The 19,191-nt window shown below is 49.9% G+C and overlaps 1 protein-coding gene across 5 annotated transcripts in view; it reads left to right on the top strand.

Annotated features, from left to right (window-relative positions):
* The window catches only part of znf423 (zinc finger protein 423), a 128,076-nt gene that overhangs the window by 51,181 nt on the left and 57,704 nt on the right, over nucleotides 1–19,191 (top strand). For 4 of the 5 annotated variants that reach the window (XM_086297862.1, XM_086297859.1, XM_086297861.1 and 1 more), the window contains 15 exons: nucleotides 8,553–8,730; nucleotides 9,151–9,275; nucleotides 9,498–9,579; nucleotides 9,656–9,731; nucleotides 9,834–10,114; nucleotides 10,199–10,482; nucleotides 10,561–10,941; nucleotides 11,961–12,142; nucleotides 12,497–13,036; nucleotides 13,144–13,294; nucleotides 13,420–13,977; nucleotides 14,071–14,255; nucleotides 14,778–15,199; nucleotides 15,543–15,756; nucleotides 16,866–16,950. In XM_086297862.1, the coding sequence (XP_086153988.1) occupies nucleotides 8,553–8,730; nucleotides 9,151–9,275; nucleotides 9,498–9,579; nucleotides 9,656–9,731; nucleotides 9,834–10,114; nucleotides 10,199–10,482; nucleotides 10,561–10,941; nucleotides 11,961–12,142; nucleotides 12,497–13,036; nucleotides 13,144–13,294; nucleotides 13,420–13,977; nucleotides 14,071–14,255; nucleotides 14,778–15,199; nucleotides 15,543–15,756; nucleotides 16,866–16,950 (3,744 nt within the window). The remainder of the gene's footprint in view (nucleotides 1–8,552; nucleotides 8,731–9,150; nucleotides 9,276–9,497; nucleotides 9,580–9,655; nucleotides 9,732–9,833; nucleotides 10,115–10,198; nucleotides 10,483–10,560; nucleotides 10,942–11,960; nucleotides 12,143–12,496; nucleotides 13,037–13,143; nucleotides 13,295–13,419; nucleotides 13,978–14,070; nucleotides 14,256–14,777; nucleotides 15,200–15,542; nucleotides 15,757–16,865; nucleotides 16,951–19,191) is intronic. The other variant, XM_086297863.1, reaches the window with a different exon arrangement.

Here is a 19,191-nt window from a genome sequence, read left to right as displayed (position 1 = left end):
ACAGGGGCTGGGATAGAGGTGGGCATACAAGGGGCCCCTCGAAAGGCATGAGAGCACAATGAAGCCCAGTCAGTCAAAGGGCCAGTTCCATTTCTCTGCTCTCACCCCTCTATTAGACTGTGCGAGTGTGCGTGTGTGTGCGAGTGTGTGCGTGTGTGTGAGTGTGCGTGTGTGTGAGTGTGCGTGTGTGTGCGAGTGTGTGAGTGTGCGTGTGTGTGAGTGTGTGCGAGTGTGTGAGTGTGCGTGTGTGTGTGTGTGAGAGAGAGAGACATAGAAAAAGAATGTGTGCTCATGTTTGACTTTGCTGTGCCTGTGTGTCCATGTGCAAATGTTCAGCTGCAGGTCTATAGCTGTGCGTGTGCATGTGCACACGTGTGTGTGTGTGTGTGTGTTTGAAGCCAGTGTGGTACTGTACAATAGTTTGGGTCCCAGAGCGATCTGCTTTTCTGCTGCACAGACCAACCAGTCAGTGGTCTCCATTGATCTGCACCCCTTCACCACAGACACTCCCACCCACTGTGTGTGTGCGCGCACGTGCGTGTGTGTGTGCGCGCATGTGTGTGTGCACATCCCATTTTCTCCTATGAGCAGCCACATGCACGTGTACTTATGTTTCATACCACACCTTTGTGATAGTTGTGACCTGAAGCTTTTTGTGAAACGATGTTTGTATCTGTTCTTCAAAGTGTTTGCATATCTCAGGGTTTGTGCAGTTTTGTGTGTCTGTGTGTGCGCCTTTCCTTTTCCTGTTGGGCGGACACAGCAGAGAGCAGAAAGTAGAGAGGTGTGTGGAAGAGAGCAATTTACCCTCAAAACCCTCCTTCATTCCACAGCCACGCTTGCACACGCACACGAACACACACACACGCGCGGCTCAGCTTGGCGGATGTAGGTTGTAATTACGGGACCCCCCGGCCTCCGTCTTTCTGTCTTTCCCCGACTTTGCCCTGCCGACCTCTCCCCCCCTTTGATCTGTTTCATGTCACCATTCACACACACATTTACACACCTCACTCTCTCCCTCACTCACACACACACTTTCTTCCCAACACTACCTTCTGTGTGTGCGTGCCTCCGTGTGTGTCTGAGCGCTGCTTTTTGTTGCAGCCAGCGTGTGGTCGTTAATTCACACAGGAGCCTCTTTTCTGGACGTTTGTTCTGAGAGCTTCTTCACCACCGCTCTGAACCTTTATCCTGGTTTCATCCTTTCTGATCTCTGTAAAACCACATCTGCACATCGAATGTAAAGAATGTTGGTACAGTTTGTGTTTGTAGTCTGTTCGTTGTCAGAGAAAAGTTAACTAGTTTAAATATCACATGAATCAATGAGTATTTTAAGGATCAGTCTCTCTGTTGTGTGTCTGCCTCCTGGTGCCCCCCCACCTCCCGTGTCACCTTTTTCCTCCCTTCTGCTCGTCCTCGACCCTCAGCTTGTCGTCTTCTCTTTCTCGAGGGACAGAGAGGTTTAATAGACGAGTAATTATTCTCCAGCACTCGCGCTCTGTTCAGGTGAAACCACAGAGATGAGGCGACCAGCTGTATTTCTGTGTGCGCCCACATATTCTACACATATCAGAGAGAGGTGGGTCATGTTGGCGACTGCTGTCAGGCCTCACATCTACACCAGCTCTGAATGAAACACATTAGATTAAATGTCTTCGGGTGAGAAGCTTGCGTTGCCTCTCTCGGTACCATTTTATCTCCCTGTTTGAAGCAGAGATGCTGTAATCATTTGGTCAGAATCACAATCAGGACGTCCGGGTGGGTGAAAACAGTCACATAAAACACGTTGCAGTTAATGTCTGCTCAGTTGTCTTTGTTGTTTTGGTTTGCTCGTCTTTAGTCGTTGGCTGCATGTGTTTGTGCATATTTATGCACATCACTCGGTCGTGTACGTGTCTGTCCCAGTGTGTATTCTCTGTTTCTCCTGCCGTCTGTGCCACTAATCCCTGAGTGTGTCAGTAATGGCAGGTCCAGGTGTTCTGCTCTGCTCTGCTCCCCCCTCGGGGACTCCTCTTCAGTGTGTGTGTGTGCGTCTCTCATGGGGGGGTTTAAGAGTTGCGAGTAGGGGGCTGTCCAGGATCCCATTTTCCAGAAGGGGAGCGCTGGGCTGGCAGTACCCGCCTCTCACAGCTTGCTCTCGGGTTTCCCCTGGGCACAAGACCACCCCCCCTCTGCTGTTGCCCCCCCGGGACGTCAGGAGCCTCTCTGTCTCTTTATCCCTCATTTTTCCTGCTCTCTCCTCTGATCCCTCACTTGGAAGCCTCAGTTACTTTGCTCTAGATGGAGAGGCTTGTAAACACTGCGTGCATGTGTATTTGTGTTACATATAGAGAGATGAGTGTGTTTGTTTACCTGAGTCTATGTGTGTAACTGTGTTTGAGTTTTCAACGGCAAGCTCCAGCTGCCTGCATCACTTATTTATAGGTCCCACGTACGCGTAGGCGAATGTGGGCGGACCTGTGTGTGTGTGTGTGTGTGTGTGTGTGTGTGTGTGTGTGTGTGTGTGTGTGTGTGTGTTGTTGATACATCAGTCACATCCATTTATAGCAGATGCAGTTTGTTTAAAATGATGAATGCACACATGATCCTGTGTGTGGTTCTCACTAAACACTAATTATCCGTTATTATTCACAAGGCAACACTAACAATGCTTTGAAATATAACTTGGCTCCTCGTATAACTGTGCGTATTATTGCAGTTATGTGGGTGTTTCAGTAAATGTCCAAGAGCCTCCTTGTGTGTGTGTGTGTGTGTGTGTGTGTGTGTGTGTGTGTGTGACTCAGGTGAATGTGTTTCTAGGTTAGTGAGCGGTCTGCCAGTCCACCAAACCTCATTCTTATAAATAGATGATATGGCCGCCGGCATGCACACAATGGGATCACACCACTCTGTGTGTGTGTCTTCATGAAAACACGTGCATATGTTGTGTATGTGTGCGTTGGCACGGTGTTGTTGTTTGTCTAACACTCTGCCTGACAGCTGGTTCTCATTTCTGAGTGAACAAACAGCAGACGAGATGGACGGAGGGACGAGGAGCTCGCCGCACGGGGAACGCAGCCGCCGACTCTCCCGGTTTAGGTGCCTCGCTCGGCGTTTTCGACTGAGAGTTGATGAAGTAAATATGCAAAGGGAAACGGGGCACGGTGAGATTAAAGGAGAAGGAGTCTGAAGATGGAGAGGATACAAAAAAAGAGGGAAGTGTGGTTAAGAGGAAGCAGATGTGAGACCTCCTCTGCCACATGCTGCGTGGGAGAGACAGACCAGACGTTGCGTGTACCTCTTTATGTACGCGGCTTTTTTCCATCACTTTATTGGCTTCTTGATTGCCATCAAAGACGATGTTTCCAAGCACGCTGTATTTGTGGCGCTGCTGGTCGTATCGATGGCAGTAATGTCACAGGTTCTTACTCTGATAGCCCCTAAAATGCGCTCGCATACATTTTGAAAGCTCATTCAGCAGCTGAACCACAGAGCTGAGCGCGTTAATCCTCACATACTTCTTTATGTGCATTTCAGTATTTGTTTGTATGACCTGCGCTGACCTTGTCTTAGATTGTTGAGCTGCTCTGTGTGTGTGTAATGCACTATTTGATATTTGTGTAGCGTTTTTTATGCTGTATACTCGGGGCAAACTTGTCATCTGCCAGCCCGCTGTCCACCCACCCCCATCCTTAGCCCCCTGCCCCTAACCTTCTGCCCTCAAACACACTTGCACACACACACAAACACACACTGCCCATATGGAGCAGTTGGCGCCCAAAAGCGTCCAAAGCAGCCGGACCCATTCCCAGGGCAGGAGGTGAGGGTCCCCGTCGCCTGCTTAGAGCGTGTGAATGCATGTGTTTCTGTGCGTGTCCATCCGTCGTGTTCTCGCGGGCTCGAGCCCCGGACAGACTGCCGCAGCGTCCTCTCTGTCTGTCCACGCTGTCTGTCCTCGCTGTAGCTCGTGCGCGTATCCATTTGTGTGCGTTTTTCCCGACAGACTGCGTCCCGTGTGAGCTGCGAGGACAGCAGCAGAGGACTGTGGGTCCTCGGAGCGTAGGCCAGGGATGCAGCCGGGTCCGCATATGTGTAAACCACTTCACCAGTTGAGTGTGTGTGTGTGTGTGGGGGGGTGCATGCTCAAGAGAAAGAGTCAGAAGCTGGTCATGATTTTATCTGCGGTACTCGCTGGTTATGAAAATAAGACGAAGCATTGTTAGTTTCACTCCAACAATCTGACTGGTCAAAGTAAAAGTCCTACTGTGCAAATCTCGATGCATGGCAACCAGTCAGCTGTGCTTAGCTGACTGGTTGCCATGTCAACTCGCATGCTAATCACAGAGCCAGGTAGGGATCTTTCTTCTATTGTCTTGTTTGGCTGTGCCGATTGGCTAGTGCAGCATGTGGGACAAAGCGTCCGATTATTGCTGCACGTCAAGGCTCGTACGTTACTGTCAAGTCACGACTGCGACTCCACGTCCAACATCACAGCCAAACAAAGTAATAAGCAGCCTCCCTCAGTAAATGCGATCAAGCCTGCTTTTTCGGAGCAAAACACACAAATTGTGCAATTTATTAGTGAAATGTAATCGTCAGCTGTATGCTGCGGCCCGTCGAAATGATTTTCAACATGGGTCTGAGACGATGCTGTTATTTTAAGCTGCAGGATGTTCACGTGAACGAAGGGTGCACGAATGATGACACGTTTCTCATCAAACTTACTTCAGTGTGGGATTTTGAGTCAGGCTTTAATTGTGTTTGTGTGCATATGTGAGATGGTCAGAGCCAGAATGAGTGTGTGCTGGGCTGCCCAGAGTGAGCCAAGGGTGGAAGTTGTTTTTCTGCCCCCTGTGGTGAGTGTGTGTGCACGCCTGGGGCAGCCTGGGGCCATCGGAGGGGGCCTAGGGAGCGGATGGAGGCAGGATGAAGAGGGAGAGAGGGATGGAGGGATAAGGTCAGCGGGGGTCTTGTGGGGTAAAGGTGCAGGTCTGGGCTGATGGCCAGCCTCAAAGGTGGAGTGGAGAGTTGGACTGGGAGGAACTGGGCCGTAAGGAAGAGAGGGGGAGAACAAGTCTGTACCTGGGATGCTTGGAATAGCAGCCCTGTCCGACTTTCTCTCATCCACTCATGCAAAATTAGAATTAAAGAGAATATTCGACCATACCAGCTCACTGGTGTCCTTCACTCCAATTTATGCTTTTTTATTTGAATAATATTTTATTCTGACAGCTAATTGGGAGGTTAACCTAACAGATGACTTTTTTATTCATTGATAATATCACTTCAGTATCTTAGGCAGTTTCAGCTTTCGTAGCAGCCTTGGGACCTGAAAGCCTTTTGCTGCTACCAGCTGAGCGTCTTTGATTCAAACATCAAAGACGTATAAAAGAGCGAAAGCGTGACGTACATGGATTGTATTTCCATTTCAGGCATTTAGCCGACATCGTTATCCGGGGCTAGCTAAATGAACCCGAGTTGTTCTTGGCTGTCAGCTCATTGACTCATTTCATCAGTCGCTGCACCGCAGCCACACATGCGATATTTCAGATGTACCTGCTGGTTTTTATTTTTAGGGTTTCCAGTAATTATCGGCAGCTCTAATCGTTGCATACGAAGACCTCGACGTCTCCAAAGTTTCTTTTAAATTTAGATTTTGTGGCTTTGATCAGATTTCTCTGTGTGTGTGACAGTTATGACAAACTTGCTGAATTTGGATGGGGGAGGCAGGAACATAAAGTCGATCAGCGTGTGTGTCTCTTCATTACAGCGTTTCACCGAGGCTGCGTCCTCCACACGTTGCCGCGCTGTCTAGCCTATTAGAGAGACACGCGGGGAGTGTGGGTGTGTTGTTTGCATGTGTCTGTTTGTGCGCTCGTCTGTCATTTCAGGTAGACTCGGGCGGTCCGTTAACTTTCTGTCTGCTCTTTTCCATCTTTTAGTGCACACCCATAGGTCCTCTCCTCGTTTTCGTCTCCTCTTTCATCCCACCATCTTTTCTCTCTCTTTTGGAGTTCAGAGTCCGTCCATCTGGAACATCCTCCCCCGCCTTCTCTCCCTCGGTCCCGTCCAGGCCGAGACACGGGGGTGAAGGCCAACACCAGTAGGGGAGGAACGGTGGGAGAGATGGAGGGACAGAGGGAGAGATGTCAGTGCTATAATGAGTAACAACATGAAAGGTGACGGAGGGAGGGAGTGGAAGAGAGATGAAGACGGAAGAGGAGAGGGACTGCTGAGGACAGAGGGAGGGAGGAAGAATAGAGGGAATGGATGGGAAAGGAGAAGACTGCAGAGTGAGAGATAAAGCGCAGCGGAGCGGTTGGGGCCCCGTGGTCGCTCCGCTCGTTCGTTTTCATTCGCCAGAGAAGAACAGAGAGGAGGAGGAGACGGGGGCAGGAACAGCGTGTGTCGGCGTCCGCCTGTTTCTCTTATTTTTTCTCCTTCAACACTTTCTCTACTCCCCCCACCCCATCCGTCCTCCTCATCTCGCCTCCTCTCGAGGTTTCTTCTCTAATTTAACTTTTCATTGAAATTTTCTTCGCCCCCCCCTCCCCGTCCTCCAGTTTCTCCCAGTTTGCCACGCGGCCTTGTCTTGCCAGGTCCCCTCGTGGCCGACTGACAAAGGCGCCGTTAAAAAGCCGTGTGATCCTCCATTTTAGCGCCAGCCACGCTAGTCAGAGGATTAGGGCTCTTTAATGACGCTAATCTCTCCTCCCCTTCTTTCGCGACACCCCCCCCTCAAAAAGTGATTTCACCCTCTTGCTCGAACTAAATCTCCGCGGTGCAATCTCCCCTCCTCTCTGTTCAGCCACTTTCCCACCTCAGAAGCGTTACCACTGACTGACTCATACATGCCTTTAATGACCAGCGTGCGTCCACACAGACTTTTCTTTTGAAGGGGTGGCTGGGGGTTATTTACTTCCTTTTTGCCACTTTTCTCACACGTCTGTAAGGTGGCGAGCACACACTCACTCCTTTTCTTTATCTCCACCCGAGTCGTGTTTGACAGAGAATGAGTGAGACGGCGTCAGTAAGCGTTCTGTGTCCTGTGGAGTGACAGCAGAGCCTTAAATACGGTTGTCTGTTGATGTCCGTGGAGGCTGAACTTCAGTGACACATGAAGAACTTTTTTGTCACAGTAGCAGTTATTGGGGGTTTTGCCCCCCATCATGAGACCGTGAGTTCCACTCAGTCCATTATACTGGTTCTGGTCCATTTGGAGAATCTCCCACTCATGAATCTGTCACACTAAGTAATCCCAGAATCTAAGTCTCACAGAATCCTATTTGCTCATCGCCGTGCCGACATTTACCCCACGGTCGATTCATCACACTGTTTCCACTCCCTCTCAGTGAGACACAATCCACAGCAGAGCCGCCACACACACATTGTAGATGGTTGGTGCGTGTGCACATGTGCGTGCGGGCATGTGCGTGTGTGTGTGTGTGTGCACGCATGTGGATGCGTGTGCATGTGTGTGTCCGTGCGTGCATGTGGATGCGTGTGCACGCGTGCGTGTGCGTGTGCGGGTGTGCGTGTGCACGTGTGCGTGCTTGCGTGTGCGGGTGTGTGTGTGCACATGTGCGTGCGTGCATGTGCGTGCGTGCATGTGCGTGTGCTGGGAGAGATTTCTAAAACGATCAAACTTGTGTAACGCACACAGGGCGTCGGGCTGCAGAAATATTGCGCTCGTAGTGAATCTTGGCACAAATGTCTTCTCTGTGATTGGTTGCTGGCCCAGTTGATAAAGCCGTCAGATAAAAGCAAAGACAACAACGTCTCCTTTCCTCTCTGATCTCCTCGCTCCTTTACATTTTTCAGGCAAATGCTAAATAGCCACGCTGTGCTCCGTCGCAGAGCGCACAAAGAGAAACAGAACAATATCAAGCATTATTCAGCCCTCTCTTTTGTCGCCTCAAATCCATTCTGAAGTGTCTATTAAAGGAGTCGTGGCCTTTTTGTCGCCTCTGTGCCAGACTGCACAGGAGGGAGAAAGAAGGAGAGCGAGGGAGGAAAACAGGAAAAGAGCAGTGCATAATCTCCTATGTATGACAGATAAAGGGAGTGAATATCGCCATCTTTCCGCTCTGCTCTCCACATCATCTAATCGCTTTTGCGACGTTTCAATCTGCCAAGGCCCTAATGAAAATATGATGAGGCGGATCTATGGTCCTCGGGGACAGACGGAGGTACGGGGGAGGAGGGAGGCGAGGAGAAGGAGGGAACGAGGGAGAACGAAGGGAGAGAAAATACACTCTGTCCTTATTTCTGGGCTCCTTCGGGGATACGTAGTTCTTGGAGCTTTCTATTTAGATGTTGCTGATGCCCGAGCGGCTCTGGTTCTCTCTCTACCTTCAGTTTCGTTCCATCCTCCTGTTTTCGTCTTTGTATTTGTATGTTTTTACCTTCCGCAGACTCTTTCTCCCCCTTTTGCCTTCCAAGAAAGGTGAAAGTGTTGTTTCCCCGCTGTTTCTGACGGGGTTAGTTTTTACTCGCTGATCTGCAGCTGTGATTTTAAAAAAGGGGGGCGCAGTTACTCCTTGTAAACTTTCTGTGTCTCCCTGTCTCAGACGGTGATGATGACCCAGCAGGTTTATCCTGGGTGCCTTCCTCGCCCTCCAGTAAGGATGTGGCATCGCCTTCGCAGATACCCGATGGCTGCTGTGACCTTGGCATGGCCACTGGCGGCGAGGAGGAGGGAGGAGCGGGCCTGCCGTACCCGTGCCAGTTCTGTGACAAGTCCTTCAGGTACCACGTTCAGATTTTTGGCTTCGGAAACGTCTGCAGGTAGTAGAAGGAAACGGTAACACGTTCAGATGCATCTCCATGCTTATGAAAATCAGCGTGCATTCTCAGTATCGCCATGGTAACACACGGACCACTAAGGCAAACAGTAAAGGGAGTGAGGTGAATGCGTTTCTCACTCACCTCTCGGGGGACTGAGTCAAGAACCATTTTAAGAACAGCTGTCACGCACACACCGTCATCATCATCATCATCCTCTGTATTACCCACTCTGTCCTCGCTAGCGTCCTTTTCCAACCAACGCTTTGTAAAGACGGTTCGTAGATGTCTGATACATCCAGTTACTTTGACACGGTGCTTTTGTTAAATCACTGTAAGTGTTGCTGCAATAACACAATAAACGTTGTTGCTGGTCTCTCTCAGCCGCCTGAGCTACTTGAAGCGACACGAGCAGATCCACAGCGACAAGCTGCCTTTCAAGTGCACCTTCTGCAGCCGTCTGTTTAAACACAAGCGGAGCCGAGACCGCCACGTCAAGCTCCACACAGGTACGTCCGGACATCTCGCCTGAGACGAGCTGCTGGCCAGCGTTTCAGTTCTCCGGCACGTCTTCTATCCCTGTTTTTAATCCTACATGTCAGGATTGTCTGAGAACTACAAACTATGATGTTTGTGAAGTTGTTATTCGATGAAGCAGAGAGGAAGGAAAACTGTAGGTCTAGTTTCTGCTTTAACATCATCAGTGAAGCTTTTGCCTTTCAATGATTCAGGAGATAAGAAGTACAGCTGTCAGGAGTGTGAGGCTGCTTTCTCTCGCTCTGATCACCTAAAGATCCACCTGAAGACGCACAGGTAACTGCTTCTGAACCTGTCAGCACAATAAAGCGCTCAGAATCGGTGCTGATTCTTGTTTCAATGCCCCGCCCAGCTCCAGCAAACCGTTTAAGTGCAGTGTGTGTAAGCGTGGCTTTTCCTCCACCTCGTCGCTGCAGAGCCACATGCAGGTAAGTGTTACCTGTGGCACTGACCATGAGGTGCACTGCACGACTGCATGCGAGTATTGTTCCTGCACGTGCGTCCTCGCGTCTGAATGTCTGACTCCGCAGGCTCACCGTAAGAACAGAGAGCATCTCGCTCTGAGGAGCGAGAGAGATGGAGGAAAGAAGGGAGCGGGAGGAGACGGCGACCTGGAGCAGGACCTGTACATGTGCGATTACTGCGAGGAGACGTTCAGTCAGACCGACGAGCTGGAAAAACACGTCCTGACCAGACACCCCCAGCTGTCGGACCGGGCCGACCTGCAGTGCATCCACTGTCCTGAGATCTTCCTTGACGAGGCTTCGCTCCTCACGCATATTGAAACGCAGCACGCTAACCGCAAACACAAGTACTGCAGAGCTTTACCTCTCAATCTTCTCCGCTCACCACTTTGATAACCATTACTCACCTCTGGCCTTTTCTGTGTCCACAGATGCCCGGTCTGCTCGGAGCAGTTCCCCTCCGTCGAGGACGTGTACTGCCACCTAGACAGCCATCGCCAGCCCGATTCGTCTAATCACAGCGCTGCCAGTCCCGACCCAGCGCTGGGCAGCGTCGCCTCAATGAGCTCAGCCACTCCAGACTCCAGCGCCAGCCTGGAGAGAGGCTCCACCCCCGACTCCACACTAAAGCACATCCAGGGCAGCGAACGCAGCCGCAGGAGAGGCGGCGATACCGGCGAGGACGTGGGGATAAACCTGGGCCATCAAGGCGGAGGTGCGTTAGCCACTTATCTCCAAAGTAACTGCACAGTTACCAGTTAGTCTCACTAAAGTACCCTTTGTGTCTGTGCAGGCGGGGGAGGATCCTGGGGTAAAGTGACGTACTCTTGCCCTTACTGCTCAAAGAGAGACTTCCACAGTCTGGCAGTGCTGGAGATCCACTTGAAGACCATCCATGCAGATAAGCCGCAACAGAGCCACACGTGTCAGCTCTGCTTGGAAACTCTGCCGACGCTCTACAACCTCAACGAGCACGTGCGCAAAGCTCACCGTGCGAGCGGAGGAACGGTGGGTGCGGCGGCGGCGGCTTTTCCTCTGCTGCAGTTCACCAACGTCACGGCGTTCCACTGCAACTACTGTCCCGACATGTTCGGGGACATCAACTCTCTGCAAGAGCACATCAGGGTTTCCCACTGCCTGCCCGGTGGCATCATGGCAGGATCCACCACACTAGGTGTGTTTAACCCTTTAAAGCCGGTCGGAGCGGACACGCTCTGTTTTGCGTAACTATTTTTAAATCCCGGTAGCTCTGCAACCACGTAAGCTAGTGCAATAAAAAATTTTGCATATGAAACCGGAGGAGTTGTACTTACATCTTATGCCATCAGCTTGTCCTCGGTCACGGTTTCCTTCCACATAAAGCTTTGCAAAACATCATAAAAAGCACTTGCAGCAACACAAACATAATATTCCAGAAACACGCTTTGCTGATCCGATCAGCTGTTTGTAACACTTCCTACGTCCATCAGCGCAAACTATCGTATGTCCGCCATGACCTGCCCGAAACCGGAAGTGACGTCATTTTTGCGGAAATGTAGTTTTTTACCATCAGGGCCTCATGAGCCTATACTGGTGCTTTTAAAAGTTATGTTTGACTTTATGTCTTTCTGTGTCGTTTCTGGGATGCTGAGGACTCATATTGCACTGCTGGAAATAGTTTATTTTGATGCACATGCTGCTTTTTTATAATATTTATTTTCGTTTTTCCTGCAGTATATAAAAATTGGTGTATTTCAAAAATAAAACTATGAAGACACTCAAAATAAATTTCCTGTGGTGGGAAACTATTTTGTGCAACTTGTTTGTATTTACAGTTTTGAGGGATAAGCCTCTTAAATTTCTCTAACTAGAAATATATGTTAAAAAAACAAAAACGATTTTCAATTTTTTTGTAGTTTTTTGCAATTTATGTGGTTACTATGCACTTAATGCAGACATATTATTAAAATCTGGGCTATAATGGTTGTATTGATGTATAGCAACTTGAAATGCTCCCAAAAATGGCTCCACAGCATGTAAACATATAAAATAAGCTCTGGTGGACTTGGTTCTATGGTCGGTCTTAAAGGGTTAAGCATGAACTGCATCAGGTCAGCTGTGAGCTGCTTGTCGGTTACATGGTGTTAAGTACAGTGTCATCATTTCCTGTGACTGTTGTTGCTGCAACGATTAAAGTGAGCTTCTCCATCCTAGAAGGGAACCATGCCTTCTTCTGCAACCAGTGCTCAATGGGTTTCCTGACAGAGTCCTCGCTGACGGAGCACATTCAGCAGACACACTGCACCTCCGCAACAGGTGGAGGAAGTGCATCAGGTGGAGCGGTGGCCAAACTCGAGTCTCCCATACTTCAGGCTGGATCTCAGTCCTTCATGGAGGTGAGGAAAAACTGTAAAATCTGTTAAGTGTAACCAGTAAGAAGAAGAAACGCAGCTCGCCCTCCTCGTTAGTTATTCAGTTCCCGTATCGTGTCGTTTGTTAGTCGGACTGAGACTTTTTAACCCACAGTTCACAGTGGAAACACTGAAACCTGCTGCTGTTTGACACACTGTTCACACTACAAAGACACTTCGAGTAGCTGTTAGCCAGCGTTCATAACTCATTAACACACTGACGTGATTCTGTCTGTAAGCTCGCAGTGGTTGAAATGACTTTTGTCGGTCGCTGTGTGACGACTCGGCGTATTGCATCATAATCTTTAAAAAAAGTAAAGAGTTATTATCCACGCACAGGTTTACTCCTGCCCTTACTGCACCAACTCTCCTATCTTCGGCTCACTCCTCAAGCTCACCAAGCACATAAAGGAGAACCACAAGAACATCCCGCTGGCCAACAACAAACGGCAAGCCAAAGTCGCAGACCTGAGCCCCGCCTCGTCGGACGTCGAGATCTCCTCCCCGAAACGCCACAGGCTCGGAGGGGACTCCACTCCATCCATGGGGAGCAACGGAGATTATCCCTGCAACCAGTGCGATCTGCGGTTTGCTAGTTTTGAGGGTTTCCAGGCCCACCTCAAGTCGCACCTGGAGATGTTGCTGAGGCGCCAGTCCTGCCCCCAGTGCAACAAGGAGGACTTTGAGTCACAGGAGGCGTTGCTCCAACACCTGACGGTACACTACACCACCACGTCCACCCAGTATGTGTGCGAGAGCTGCGATAAACAGTTCTCGTCGGTGGACGACCTGCAGAAACACCTGCTCGACATGCACACGTTTGTCTTGTACCACTGCACTCTCTGCCAGGAGGTCTTTGACTCCAAGGTGTCTATACAGGTAAACGACACGTGGCTCGTTGTTGAGTGTGACCTTTTGCAGACACGAATCCCGAAAGATGCAAAGTTTATCTGCTCAAGAGTTTGTTTCTCTGGCCTCACATCCAGGTGCATTTGGCAGTGAAGCACAGCAACGAGAAGAAGCTGTTTCGCTGCACAGCTTGTGCCTGGGACTTTAGGAAGGAGATGGATCTTCAGCTGCACGTTAAACATAACCATCTGGGCCAAAGGTCGGGCCTCCCGGGAGGTCTCGGTGCAGGTACTGTCCAGCTGTGCCGCGTTACGTTTAACAAATACACGATTACGATGTGAAAAGAATGTCTGATATTTCCCGTTCCTGTGCCACGGATTCATCTTCACGATAACTTGATCTTTGACTGACAGGACTCAAGCCCCGGAAGTGCATCTTCTGCGGGGAGAGCTTTGGAACAGAAGTGGAGCTCCAGTGTCACATCACCACGCACAGCAAGAAGTTCACGTGCCGCTTCTGCGGCAAAGCTTTCCACGCCATCTCACTGCTGGAGAGACACCTGAGAGAAAAGCACTGCGTCTTCGATGGCAGCAACATCACCGGCAATGGAGGCGGCACCGGGAGCAGCGGGAGCCAGAACGGGACGCCTAACGGTTTGGCGCAGACCTCCAAGCGAGGAGGAGGAGGAAGTGGCAACGGAGGAGCAGGAAGCGTGGAGAGAGCGACGGTTGCAGCTGCCGAGCAAGCCGACTTGCAGAACATGCTGCTGAAGAGCGCAGCGGTGGGAGGAGGGTCGAGCCAGGGGGGAGATGCAGCCAACAGCCACGAGGCGAGCGGAGGAGAGGAGGAGCTGGATAATTCAGAGCCCATGTACGCCTGCGATATCTGCGGCGCTGCCTACACCATGGAGTCCCTGCTGCAGAACCACCGACTGCGTGACCACAACATCCGGCCGGGAGAAGACGACGCCGGTAACGATGCTGTCGTACTCTGTCATCGTCAGGAAGCGAGTCCTCTGTGTTGTTATCGTATTTGTGATTATGCGTCTTAATTTTGTACAACAGGTTCTCGAAAGAAGAAGGCGGACTTCATCAAAGGAAACCACAAGTGCAACGTGTGCTCCCGAACCTTCTTCTCTGAGAACGGGCTTCGTGAGCACGCTCAGACGCACCGCGGCCCCGCCAAACACTACATGTGTCCCATCTGTGGCGAGCGCTTCCCCTCTCTGCTGACCCTCACCGAGCACAAGGTACTTCAGACTTGTGACAAGTACTTTCCACTGAACAGCAGGTGCAGCGGTGCAGACACGTTTCTGCGTGTGCGACGTTTTTGCCGTTTTCTCTTTCTGCGCCTAGATTTGCATCCTGACTCGTCTTTGGCTGCTTTGAATTTAGAGCTCGATACTCCTCAGAGAGGCGGTTTGTTACGCAGCCTTCGTCACTTATCAGTGATGCTGATGTTGAGCTTTTATCAAAATGACTTCTTCGTCTGAGGTGTTTTGATGTGTCACGGTCAGTGTTGGGCAAGTTACTTTGAAAAAGTAATTAATTACAGTTACTAGTTACTTCTTCAAAAAAGGGTTACTTACAGCTACTTCTTTGCAGCTGATATAAGATAAACTGAACACAGCTTCAGTTTTCTTGTTAGTAACGGTAACGGCGTTGTAACGATAGGAATAGTGATTAGTTAGGATACTCGTTACTGAAAAAAGCAACGCCGTGTCTTGTAACTGGTCACGGTCGTGTTAATCGTCTGTGCTCCCTCTCTTCAGGTGACCCACAGTAAAAGCTTGGACACGGGAACCTGTCGAATCTGTAAGATGCCCTTGCAGAGCGAAGAGGAGTTCATAGAGCATTGCCAGATGCACCCCGACCTTCGCAACTCCCTCACCGGCTTCCGCTGCGTCGTCTGCATGCAGACGGTCACCTCCACGCTAGAGCTGAAAATCCACGGCACCTTCCACATGCAGAAGATCTCCTCGGGCGCGGCGCTGGCAGGAGCTGCGGTCGGAGGCGGGAATGGAGGACTAGCTGGAGGAAACGGCTCTGCCTCTTCGTCCCCTAATGGGCAGCTGCAGCAGCACAAGCTGTATAAGTGCGCCTTCTGCCTCAAGGAGTTCAAGAACAAAGGCGAGCTGGTGAAGCTGGATGTCAACGGCCTGCCTTACGGCCTCTGTGCTGGGTGCATGAGCAGGTAGGCAGCAATGCTGTGAACAGGGCTGCAGCATGACTCAGCCCTCTGTGGGAAAGAATAATGACTAAAGTCAAGAATGAATGCCTCTCCTGTTTGGAAGCTTTGCCTGGCACAGGGTAACTCGGCACACGTTTATTGGGTGCATTTCTTATGAAAAGTATATGAATATTTGAAATATCTTTCAAAAACCTGCCCAGTTTATTCAGATTTTCTGCTCCAGCTGTCACAAACTGCACAGATACTTCCTAAAACTACCAAAGTTAGTGAAGAAATCCTTTTTGTTTAGCATCAGTTAGAATCACTGAAATCAGCTAAAACAAATCAAATGCTCAAATCACATCAGGGGCACAAACGGCCAGAGTCCCAGCCAGGGAGGAGCCGTCACGCCCGGGGACGCGCAGGCGGAGAAGGCCGCGGCTGGGCTGAGGTGTCCAGAGTGCGGGGTGAAGTTTGAAAGCCTGGAGGACTTGGAGAACCACGTCCAGACGGATCATCCGGAGATCAGTCCTGAAACCAGCGCAGCAGGAAAGAAGGCCGAGGTTTCACCTGCTCCTAAGGTGAGAAACAGTGAGAGGGCACGTTTCCATAAAAATAACGGTGTCTGCAAAAGAGAAGGAGGCAGCTACGCACAGAAAGGTCAAATGTATAAAAGCTCTTGGTGTGATCCAGCAGAGTGATAGAGGCCAGTGTTTCCATTTCCAAGGTTGCAAACGACGCTCCTGAACTCTGTGTGTGCACGAGGTTGTGTATAAGTCTGCAGCTTCCACACGTACGTGGGTGTGTGTCAGCTGAGCCCACTGGGTCCTGCGGCTGGGGCGTGCTGAGGCATTGTGGGAGCTGTTCGCTCTACTTGATATTGACAGTCAGGCTCCCCGGGACCTGCCGCGTGTCTGTGTGTGACTGAGTGTGTGAGAGTGTGTGTGACTGAGTGTGTGAGAGTGTGTGTGACTGAGTGTGTGAGAGTGTGTGTACTTGCAAGCGAGCACGTGTGTGTTGAGAGACAGTTCCCAGGGACCCTCTGTCTTACCTGCACTTTTGTTTCTGCTTAGTCTAACAGCACAAAGCAGACAAAGTAGGATTTGTGTGTGTGTGTGTGTGTGTGTGTGTGTGTGTGTGTGTGTAGTCATCCTAGCAGGCTGAAGCAGCAGAGACACAGTGGAAGTGGGGCCTTTGTGTATTTTGTATGTGTTTGTGCATGAGTGATCACTCTGTGCTATGAATGGATAAGCAGAGCCTCTGGTTCCTCTCTCTGTAGCTCCTTCTCTCTCTCCTTTGTCCTTTTTTCCTTCTCTTTCATCGCTTCTTCCCTTCATCTCGTTCGCGTTCACACCCTCCTTTTTTCATTTGCTTCTCTCACTTTCGATCCAGCTTCGGTGTTTGTGTAGCTGCATACCTTCTCTTCCTTTCCCAACCCTCCAAAGACTTGGACTTTCAGTGCAAGAATTTGTGAGGTTGAAATGTCTCATATGTGCAGGGATGACTGCAAGTGCGGAAAAGTGCAGTTTTATTTTTAGCCTTTTCCACTTTTCTCTGGTAGCTTTCACTGCACTAATAATTCTTTCATTCCTGTGCAGTCTGTCTGTGTGTGTCTGATGTGCTAACATGTAAGCCTGTTTCTCATTAGCTTTATTGCACTGACCAGTCTCCTGTGTTCCTTCTGTTATAGAAAAAGACCTACCAGTGTATTAAATGCCAAATGACGTTCGAGACAGAAAGAGAGATCCAGATTCACGTTGCCAATCACATGATCGGTGAGTGAGGTGCTTTTCTTTTCCGTGTGCGTGACTTCAGAGTTTGGTGTGAACCCAGCCATTGTGAATGTGTGATGGCACTCTGGAAGCATGAAAGCACAAGCATGCACTCACATGAACACAGAGGTGAGACAGACGGTGAAACAAAGACCTTTTTGTCTGGTGGGCTGTGAGGAGCAGCCACGACTACAGATCAAACGTTGGAGAATCATCGTAATCTTACAGCTGACTCAAACGTAATACGAGTGTCTAAACCTTTATATGATGATGCAGGTCACAGGTGATGCTTTTAGGTTTGGACAGGATGACACAAACGAACACGCTGCACAGTAAATCCATGTTTGTCTGCACGAGCGCTGAGTTTTTTCATTTAATTCCATTATCATCACAGGGGAGCAAAGGTCGACGGTGTGTGTGTTTAAGACCTGACTCTTTTGTGAGATTCCCGTTTTCTCCCCTTTCTGCTAATTTGCTGCCTTAGCATCTCTGTCGTCATGGAGATTAACGAGGTGGACCTGTGGGTTGATCTGCAGCCCCTCGCCAGACCTGAGTGTGTGTGTGTGGCGTCTGGAGAAGAGAGGCTCCAAACATCAGCACAGCTGGAATAACTTTTACTTCACTCCCTAGTGTGTGGCCCCACCCCCACTTGCTATCAAACACCTGCCACAGCTGCAGCGTCCGTGTTTTCTTTCTTTTTTTTGGCCTGTCCCGTTTGGCTCTTTTGCATCAGAATTGTTGTCTAAAGGCAAAGAAAGATGCCCAACGGATTTACTTTACCAAACTGACCATCCCAGCCTTGCCATAATGGTCCATTTGATTCACCTTTTATTGTTTATTTTATTTTCACTTACTGAATACGGAACAGACTTGACTGGGGGAAAGAAGGGGAGAAAGAAAGAGGGAAAGAGAAACAGCTGAGAAGAGGGACGGGGGAGAAGGGCAAAAGACAAAAACCAACAGAACGGGCAGAGAAAAAAAAATGCATATATCAATCACCTGGGTCACCTGCTGAGAAAGAAAAAAGAAAGCAAGCAGAAGAGAACAAGAGTAATAGAATAAACAACATCACAATGATATATGGGAATATGACAGTAAATACTAAATGTTAAACATTATTGTGCAGCACATAAGATCAACAGAACACAGTGTGCTTTGAGGTAGGAGCCAAAAAGGGTGTAGTTTGTGGGTGTGATCACCCGTGTGTACACCTGTGAGCATGGACGCGCTTGTTTTTTTAAAAGGTTCCTTCATGTAATGATCTGCTAGAGGGTGTGGGGGGGCCACAGCCCCGTCCTCCAGGGCATGAAGCAGGTATGGAGGAAGCGTCCGTGTCTTCTACCTGCCGTCCGTCTTCTTCGCTCTTCACCACATGACCGTTATCCTGGCCCTCCTCCTCCTCCCCCGTGTTCCTCTCTCGTTCCCCCCTCACCTCCTCACCTTTGTCCTTCACCCAGTGCTCGCCACTTTCCTCCGCCTTGATCTTCCACTCAGTCTGACGTCTAACTCGTCGTTCTCTCTGCAGCGTAGGCACGCACACATCCCTGCACAGTGGTGGCAGTTTTGGGTTAATTAACGTGCTAATTGTGTGAAAACCTAGCGCAGATTAATTATGAAATTGAGGCAGATTATTTTTAAGAGCTTGCCCAGTTCCTCTTACATTTCCCGCAGCCCTTTCCTCCCCCACTCTTCAACGAAGATCTTATTTAGTCTGAAAGCACCGATGAAAAGAAAATGAGCAGATGCTCCGTTTCACGCATCGTCTTCCTCGTCTCCACCGCAGATCGTTTCCTTCTCTCGGTCGCCGCGGCACTAACGAGTTTACAGTAATAAATGAAACGGAGATGAATGCAGGTGGTGAGTGGCCAGAGCTGCTCGGCTGTAACGTGTTGATGTAAAAGGATTGTTCCCTCTGTTAAAGTGTCTACATTTTCCTTCATCACACAGGTTCGTGTCACTTTGTTTCCTGTCGTCCCCGCTCAGTGTGTCACAGGTGGGACGTTTCGAGTTTAAGTTGTGCTGTTTGAATGTTGTGAGTTTATGGCCTGACGCTCTGATTCTGACGGCTACGCTCGTGCACGTGCTCAGCCTGTGGACGTGCACGATTAGGGGGCAGCAGCGACTGACTGTGTCACTTGGTGAGTGTTAGCGCCTGTTCAACGGTCGTATCAGGCGCCCTCGATAATCAGCTCTCACATTCAGGAACTCCGACACTTGTAAGTGCGCTCGCCTCAGATTGTCACG

Source organism: Aulonocara sp. 'chitande type north' Nkhata Bay, linkage group LG7, assembly GCF_057382095.1.
Source record: "Aulonocara sp. 'chitande type north' Nkhata Bay isolate Kocher_YH1m ecotype deep benthic linkage group LG7, A_spYH_male_GT1.1, whole genome shotgun sequence".
Lineage (NCBI taxonomy): Eukaryota > Metazoa > Chordata > Actinopteri > Cichliformes > Cichlidae > Aulonocara > Aulonocara sp. 'chitande type north' Nkhata Bay.
This window is presented reverse-complemented; position numbering and strand designations above follow the sequence as displayed.